The 8,693-nt window shown below is 54.8% G+C and overlaps 2 protein-coding genes across 3 annotated transcripts in view; one reads left to right on the forward strand and one right to left on the reverse strand.

The window, feature by feature from the left end:
* Positions 1-3,500, forward strand: part of NDUFS7 (NADH:ubiquinone oxidoreductase core subunit S7) — a 15,008-nt gene extending 11,508 nt beyond the window's left edge. For both annotated transcript variants that reach the window (XM_003788694.3, XM_023512495.1), the window contains exons 7-8: positions 812-900; positions 3,371-3,500. In XM_003788694.3, the coding sequence (XP_003788742.1) occupies positions 812-900; positions 3,371-3,468 (187 nt within the window). In that variant the 3' untranslated portion in view covers positions 3,469-3,500. The remainder of the gene's footprint in view (positions 1-811; positions 901-3,370) is intronic.
* A 1,306-nt stretch (positions 3,501-4,806) lies between these two features.
* GAMT (guanidinoacetate N-methyltransferase) lies at positions 4,807-8,394 on the reverse strand. The gene is made up of 6 exons (XM_003788695.2): positions 8,139-8,394; positions 6,992-7,137; positions 6,783-6,846; positions 6,106-6,173; positions 5,854-5,964; positions 4,807-5,160 (listed from the first exon to the last, which is right to left on the reverse strand). The coding sequence occupies exons 1-6, from the start codon at positions 8,317-8,319 to the stop codon at positions 5,020-5,022; spliced, it is 711 nt and encodes a 236-aa protein (XP_003788743.1). The 5' UTR covers positions 8,320-8,394; the 3' UTR covers positions 4,807-5,019.
* Between the last annotated feature and the right edge of the window lie 299 nt (positions 8,395-8,693).

Genomic DNA, 8,693 nt, shown 5'->3' on the forward strand with positions numbered 1-8,693 from the left:
GCACTCTACCCAGGGGGACAGCTTGAGGCTCCTGTCTCAAAAAAAAAAGAATTAACGTGGTAAGTAGTGTCCCATGTGCAGTTCTCTCCCTGGGGTGGCCCCCAGTGGCTTCACTCAAGTAGAACAAGGAATGAGCTCACTGCAGGTCCCCGACCTGAAGCCCAGTTGCTCTGCAGAGGCATGTGGGCTTGTTCTATCCCTGGCAGGAGCTCTTTGTAATGGGGCTTCTGACCCCCTGGACCATCCCTAGGGATGATCAGAAGCCCCTCTTAGGAGGTGAACACTTTGCATGTGTGTATCAGCCTTTGTTTATAACCCACCTGGTCCTAGGTGAGGTTTCGGGAGCCCAGTTAATCGTTACATGTTGCTTATCTGCAATATTTCATCGGGTTCTGGCCTATTCTGATATCCTGGATCTAGTTTGCAGTTGAAAGCAGGTGGGGGCCTCAGTGCCCATAGCTTAGTGGTTAGGGCGCCAGCCATATACACCAGGGCTGGTGGGTTCAAACCTGGCCTGGACCTGCTAAAACAACAATGACAACTACAACAAAAAAGTAGCCAGGTGTTGTGGCAGGCACCTGTAATCCCAGCTACTTGGAAAGCTGAGGCAAGAGAATCACTTAAGCCCAAAAGTTTGAGGTTGCTGTGAGCTGTGACACAACAGCACTATACCAAGGGTGACATAGTGAGACTCTGTCTCAAAAAAAAAAAAAAAAACAACAACAGGTGGGGGCAGGGCTGGCTACCACCCACCACTAAGGGTGTCCTAATGGCTAGAGCTGTCCTCATGGCACCTTCTCATCTACCCTAGCTGTGCCAATGGAGGAGGGTACTACCACTATTCCTACTCGGTTGTGCGAGGCTGTGACCGCATTGTGCCTGTGGACATCTACGTGCCAGGTAAGCAGCTGTTGAGGACCTCAGCTCATCTACCCTGGTGGAGCCCACCTCCATCAGGGATGATAGATTCTGCCCATTTTACAGATCAGATTCAGATCCACTCTGTGCCTTTCCTCCTTTCTCAGTAGAGGATGAAGTCTTTGATTTTGATTTTATTCAGATGTTGGGCCACACCTAGTATCAAAGGGATCAGATTGAGCTGTGTGGAATTGCCAACGTTTAAGTATTAAATTGTAGTTTCAGGTCAAGTCAGGTAATACACACCTAGGATCGCTTGAGGCCAGGAGTTGGAGGCTGCAGTGAGCTATGTGATGAGGCCACTACACTCCAGCCTGGGAAACAGAGTAATACTCGTCCCTCTAAAAAATAAGTAAACTGCATTTTCATATGGTTCTGCCTAATAGAAACAAAGCCCCAAAAAATGCAATTAAAAATGCAAACAAGAAGTCAGGCATAGGTTTGGCACCTGTAGCTCAGCAACTAGGGTGCCAGCCACATACACCGGAGCTGGCAGGTTCAAATCTAGCCCGGGCCTGCCAAACAACAATGACAACTCCAACGGAGAGATAGCTGGGCATTGTGGCAGGCACCTATAGTCCCAGCTACTTGGGAGGCTGAGCCAACAGAATCGCTTAAGCCCAAGAGTTTGAGTTTGCTGTGAGCTATGACACCATGGCACTCTGCCCAGGGTGACATAGTGAGACTGTCTCAAAAAAAAAAAAAGGAAGTCAGACACAGTAGCTCACACCCTATAATCCTAGCACTCTGAGAGGCTGAGTCAGGTAGATTGCCTGTGCTCAAGAGTTCGAGACCATGGCTCAGTGTCTGTAGCTCAGCGGCTAGGGTGCCAACCATATACATCAGAGCTGGTGGGATGGAATTCATCCTGGGCCTGCCAAACAACAATGACAACTATAATCAAAAAATAGCCAGGTGTTGTGGTGGGTGCCTGTAGTCCCAGCTACTTGGGAGGCTGAGGCAGGAGAATTGCTTGAGCCCAAGAGTTTGAGGTTGTTGTGAGCTGTGATGCTATGGTACTCTACCCAGGGCAATAGCTTGAGACTTTGTCTCAAAAAAAAAAAAAAAAAAGTTGGAGATCAGCCTGAGCACCAGCAAGACCCTGTTTTTACTAAAAAGAGAAAACTATCCAGGCATTGTGGCAGGGGCCTGTAGTCCCAGCTACTCAGGAGGCTAAGGCAAGAAGATCACTTAAGCCCAGGAATTTGAAGTTGCTGTGAGCCATGGTTCCATAACACTCTACCCAGGGCAACAGAGTGAGACTTTGTCACCAAAAAACCCCCCACAAACAGTAAGAACAACAACAACAACAAAAAAAAAAAAAAAATAGAAGAAGAAAATGTTCCTGGAGGCTGAGAACTGTCTCCGAGTCTACAACCTCACAGAGGGCACATTAGGTTCCCTGGAAGTCCAGCAATTGCCACCATGGCCAGACTTAGCACATAAAAATACAAAAGGCTGGGTAGCACCTGTGGTTCTGTTGTTGTTGTTTTTGTTTTTTTTGAGACAGAGTCTCACTTTGTCACCCTTGGTAGAGTGCTATGGCCTCAAGGCTCAAAGCAACTAAACTCTTGGGCTCAAGTGATCCTCTTGCCTCAGCCTCCCCAGTAGTTGGGACTACAGGCCCCTGCCACAACGCCCAGCTAAAGAAACCGGTTTTAACATTGGATTAGAGCTAGTTGAAAACTGTGTTGAGGCTCGGCGCCTATAGCTCAACTGGCTAAGGCGCCAGCCACGTACACCTAAGGTGGCGGGTTCGAATCCCCAGCCCGGACCCGCCAAACAACAATGACGGCTGCAACCAAAAAAATAGCCGGGCGTTGTGGCGGGCGCCTGTGGTCCCAGCTACTTGGGAGGCAGAGGCAGGAGACTCGCTTGAGCCCAGGAGTTGGAGGTTGCTGTGAGCTGTAATGCCATGGCACTCTACCCAGGGGGACAGCTTGAGGCTCTGTCTCAAAAAAAAAAAAAAAAAAGAAAACTGTGTTGATTTGCTTAGCATTCTGCAAATATTTATCAAGTGACTTTTCTGGGCCCCAGAGAGGCCTCCACTCCAGGCCTGGTGCTGGGGGTATCTCCCAGGCAGGGGAAGAGGAGGGGATAGAGCCTGACATTGATATGCCTGGCCACGCTTGTGATGTAAAGAGGGTACAGTGGACTGAGGTTTTGAAGGATACATAGGCTGTGGGCTTGTTTACCTTGATCAGGAGCAAACCCCCTGGTCAGTTGCTGCTTGTTTGAGGTATGACTTTGGGTAAATCTCCTATCCTCTCAGACCCTCAGTTTCCCCACCAGTCAAAGGAGACAGTTATACTGCCAGGCTCTACCTTCAGAGGCTGACCTGGGGGCCCTGTACAAATATGCAGGGGAAAGGGATGGGCCCTAGATGGCTTCGCTGTTCTGGCTAGGGCTGGTTATTATGGGGAGGGAAGCTGAGGCACAGTCTTGCCCACAGGCTGCCCACCCACAGCGGAGGCCCTGCTGTATGGCATCCTGCAGCTACAGAGGAAGATCAAGAGGGAGCAGAGGCTCAAGATCTGGTACCGCAGGTAGTGCCACCACTACTGGAGCCACTGGAGTGTGTCTGTGTTGTCGCCCCTTGAGATTGTCAATAAAGCTGCCCTTAGGCCCCACTATCCCCCCAATGTGGTATGTGGGAGAAGGTCCTGTCTGCACCCTAATTGGAGCCTACCCTGGGGTCCATGGCATGGCCCATGTCCAAGTAGTAGGTAATGACTCAGGGAGATGGGGCTGGAGAGAGACAAGCCACATTCTCCACTGGCTGCCCCATGCTTGGAATCTCACATGGCCTCACCCAGTGCTTTGGGGTGATCACTGGCTTTGCCTTCTTTGGTCCATGTCCTCAGCTGGTCCCTTTGTCCTGTAGACTGTGTGTGGACATCAAGGATGTATATTCACTCAATAAATGTTTGGTTGTCTCATTCAGAGCCAGATGCTGCTGGTGCCAAAGATCCCGGTTCTGCAGATCTGCAGCTTGTTCTTGTTGCTTGTTCGGGATGGTTCTGGGGATCAGCAGTTAGGACTGACAGGACTGGGAGGGGACACCCAGGACATGAGTGGAGGTGCAGGCACTTTGCCCAGCCAAGTTGGGTAACACTGAGAGGGGAAGCTCAGGGGGGAATAGTGTGTTCAAAGAGGAAATAGCTCACACCAGGAATTGAGGCCTGGAGCTGGCAAGGCAGGAGGGCCCCAAACATAGCCACAGGGGCCTGCCTTGGTGCTCAGGGCAGTTAGTCAGTGGAGGGAGCCAGGAAGTGGCCTGGCAGAGGGAGGCATTTGTATCTCCTGGTGGGAGGGCAGTGCCAGCTAACCTCTGAAGGCACTGGGGCTCAGTACACCTGGGCACCTATCCCTCATCAGTGAACATTTATGAGAGCCAAGACCCAGAGGTGGGCCTTCACTGACTGGCCAGTGGGGCAGCAGGGATGGGGCATACAGCAGCCAGGGTACTCCCTTGGGACAGGGCTGCAGGGCTGTCCCAGCCCTGGACTCCAGTCAGGGTGCTTAGAGAGGGTACTGTGCTGCTGGGATAAGGGGAGAGAGAGTACTCAGGGTGCTGAAGGGCCTGATGGATCATCTTACCCCACCCAGCCCTTGTGCTGCCACCCTGGGCACCCCCTCACATGCCCTATTCTAAACAGGCAAGTGGCAAGTGGTTTTCCTCTCTGACTCTGTCAACTGGTTATTGCTGCCTGAGAGGAAGTGGTCCTCAGGGATCACGTGCCATGTTTGCCATGGCAAGATGATGGTAGCCAGAGGCCTAGAGCCTTGGAGGGGAGGGCCCAGCTTCTCCCCAAACCCATGTGACAGGTCTCTTGTCTTTGTTTGGAGAGCAGGGGGAGTAACTAGAAGCAACAGTTGCACAATCAATCACTACTGAAGGGCCAAGCCCTGTGTTAGCCTTTATTTTACCCTTGAGGACCTGCAGGGGGAGGCAACAGTACTCCCACTGGAGAGGTCAAAGCTGCCAGTAGCACTGTGGAGACTGGGAGAGGCCAGGGCCTGGGCACCTAGCCACCAAGGCACTGAATAGTGACAATAAGGGGTTGTCCAGAAGTCCAGAGGCTCCATGCTAGGCTGGGCTCAGTGCTTGGTGACTAGGGGTGTGATCATCTCCGGAAAGGCATAGTAGCGGCAGTCAGCTGGTGGGACCAGCACCATCACCTCTGTGCGGATATTCTCCCTCCGGAACCCTGCGTCCAGCAGTGCAGGCACCTGTGTCTCCTGGTGGGAGAGCAGTGCCAGCTTACCTCTGAGGGTGTTGGGGGGTTCACACTACACCTGGGCACTCACCCCTCATCAGAGAACATTTATGAGAACCAAGACCCTGAGGTGGGCCAGGTGTGGATGGGAATGTCCAGCTGCTGAAACCAGGTAGTGGCTTCCGAGCTGTCCTGGAATGTCAGCCCCAGACTGGGTCTTCAGGACATTGTCCTGGTGTTTCTCCCCATCTTCACCAAAGCAGTGGGCAGAGCAGAGGATCATAACAAGGAAAAAAGCATGTAGGCCTCCTAATCCATGCTTTGGGAGGAAAGCTGCCCTGCTGGCTGCATGTACCAGACAGGTGCTCAGAAGTGGCTCAGAGCTCTGCAAGGATGGCTCAGAGCTCTGCAAGGAGCCATGGCTTAGAAGGTCACTCTCTGCATTGCCTTGCCAGGAAGAGGAGAAGCAAGGTGTGGAGAGGCCCTGAGAGGTACTGCTAAGCCAACAAGGGCACATTGCAAGTGGAAGAGACCAGAGGTAGGGTGCTAGGGGGTCATGGGAGGTGGCTAAGCTAGGGAAGGTCCCCACGTGATTCCCGTGGTTAATGGAGAATCTGCATGGTCCAGCCCCCAAGGCCTGTGGCCCCTCCCCAGTCCACTCCAAGTTGCTGTGTCAGACCAGTTTCAGGGCCCTGGGAGCTCCCAGAAGTCATACCTGAAACATAGTGGTGATATTCGAGTATTTGGACTTCATCAGTTCCCCCCAGGAGGTAAGATTGCAGTAGGTGAGGACACCCCCTGGCTTGAGCAGGCGAAAGGCATGGTTCTGGGGAGGGGACAGAAACTGTTCAGGCAGGAGACTGGCGTTTGGTCTCCCACATCCCAGCAAATCATGGACGAAGATGAGAGAACAGCACACACATCCCCAGCCAAGCACCATGCTATGGTGCCGACCACTGAGGCCCACCTTAATGAAGTTGAACTGGTGCGTGTGCCAGGTCTGCTCCGACAGCGGGTATGTGTCATACAGGATCCCTGTGCAGAGGATGAAAGCCTATCTGCTGAGGGCTGAGCTTGGCAGCCTAACCAAGGCTCTCCCAGCTCATCTCAGGGCAAGTGAAGGCAGCGCAGGCTTGAGAACCCCAGAGGCCACACTTTGAGGTCTACTAATCATGTTCCTCACTCACTACCACGTGCCAAGCCCTCAAAAGCCCACCCTCATGTCCTCATCCACCCAGGCTCTGTCCCCCAGGGCAGATCAGGAGTTGTGTTTTTTTTTTTTTTTTTTTTTGAGACAGAGCCTCAAGCTGTCCCCCTGGGTAGAGTGCCATGGCTTCACGCTCACAGCAACCTCCAACTCCTGGGCTCAAGGGAGTCTCCTGCCTCAGCCTCCCAAGTAGCTGGGACTACAGGCGCTCACCACAACACCCGGCCATTTTTTGGTTGCAGCCATCATTGTTGTTTGGCGGGCCGGGCTGGGGATTCGAACCTGCCACCTTAGGTGTATGTAGCTGGCGCCTTAGCTGCTTGAGCCACAGGCGCCGAGCAGGGGTTGTGTTCTTTAGAAGGTCCCTACTTCACCGAAGGAGGGGGCTGGATTACAGCAAGAAGGGCCAGGTCATCCCTTTGATAGGTCTCTCTCACCATCAAAGTGACTGTCTGGTAGAGTGGGTGCCACCTCCTCCCACAGGCCTTTCAAAGGTACAACCTTGGATAGCAGAGGAAAAAAAGAAAAGACTGAGCGACAGAGTGGTCCCCAGGGAGAACATCTCCCCCCCCCCCCATGCCTGTGGATGCCCCAGATGCCCATCCCCCTCTGGTGGCACAAGGCCTTGAGCCCAAGTGGGATGCACCTTGTGTGGTTGTTGCTGGGCCCAGTCCAGGAGCCGCTGGAAGACACCATCGTTGCACTCTATGATCCAGTGCTCCTCGATGGGAGCCTCCTGCACCTTTGAGGCTGCAATGGCCATGCCAAAGCCCACCTCCAGGATCCGGCCCCCTGGCAGACAGACAAAGATGCCAGGCATTACATAGCAGGTCTGGGAGAGGAGGCTGCCTGGGGGAGGGGGGCACAGGGGCAGGGCTCTGGCTGAGTCACATTCACCACAAGGACAGGAGGGCAGTCTAGGCTGGCACAGGCCAGAGGCGAACAGAACAAGCAGTGCTGAGTGGGAACGCGTAGGCCCTGGGTAGTGGCCAGGAAGGCGGAGGACAACAGCTTTTGGGCCCAGCCCCAGGGGGAAGTCAGAGCCTTGGACTTTGAGCCCTGGCCCACTCTGTTTGCACTAGTGGCTCTTATCTCTTGCTTTGGTTACTTTTCTCTCCTCTCCATCCCCACCATGGAATTTGCAAGAAGGTCAAGGCAAGACCTGAAACAGTTTGTGTGGGGCGGCTGGGCGCCCACGGACCACAGTTACAAGCCTCTTTCCATTCTTATTTTCACTTTACCCTGGATGTGCCCGTTTGCCAAGTGGGAATGCTAAGGCCCGACCGGTGGATCGGCTTGTTCGGGGCTAGGAAGTCCCTGCATCCCTGGAGCTCGGGCACTAGGCAGCGCCACCTCTGGGGTCAGCGGTCTCCCTGCGCCAGCTTTCCCCGGCTATTTTTAGCCCGGGAGGGGCGGGGCCTCGCGTGCCTGGGCAGCTCCCTGAGGGCCAGGCGGCCGCGGCCCCTGCCCCCGACCTCAGACGGGTGCTGGCAGCTGAGTTTCACCACGGTCTCACATCTGAGGTCCTAAACTCAGACCCTGCCCGTCCCCAACCAGAGCACTGGTGTCTTAATCCCTAGTGAGAAAGTTCCCGCTTCTTAAAAGCGCCTAATGTGGGCAGGCCCCGCGCCCGCAACACTGCCCTCTCTCTAATGCCCTGCTGCCCCCGACGAGCAGCCCCACTTCCTAGGCGAGGAAATCGAGGCTCAAGAGGCGCAGTGCGCATTGGCTGGAGGGTGGGTGGAGACCCCAGTCTGTGCGACGCTCCCGCCCTCGCGGGCCAGCGGGGCTACCTCTGGAGGCGGCAGCCGCAGCCAGCGCGTGCATGTAGGGGGTCTCCCAGCGCTCCATCACCGGCTTGCCCAGGATCCGCAGGTGCGTGTCCGCCGCGTCGTAGGCCGCGGGCGCCGCCTGCCACGCTGGGTTGCAGTTCTCTCCCGGGGCGAAGATGGGGGTCGCAGCTGGGGAGCTCATTCTGGGGCTGGACGGCGCGTACCGACTCAAATCCGACGCGGCAGGCCAGGTCCCTGCAGGGCCTTCTGGGCAGGGGGCGGGCTGGGGGGCGGGCCGTGGCAGACCTGCGCGTTGGGCCGGGCGGCCTCTAGTGGCGGACGGCGGGCGGGGAGAGGGCTCCTTGATATGGACCGACGCCCACTGTTTTCTGGGTTCCCGCGCCCTGAAAGCGAACCTGTAGAGGATAGTCTTTTGAATCAGGGACTGCAGACTCGAAACCTTACCACGTCACTTACCTGAGTTTCCCTCTCTGTCACTACCGCACGAAGCCCCCTCCTCCTGCCATATGAGAAGCTAAGGATTTTCCAGGCTCTGTTGGAAGTGTCTTAAGTATT

The sequence above is a fragment of the Otolemur garnettii genome, unplaced genomic scaffold (genome assembly GCF_000181295.1).
Source record: "Otolemur garnettii isolate 467f Iridium unplaced genomic scaffold, OtoGar3 scaffold00029, whole genome shotgun sequence".
Taxonomy (NCBI): domain Eukaryota; kingdom Metazoa; phylum Chordata; class Mammalia; order Primates; family Galagidae; genus Otolemur; species Otolemur garnettii.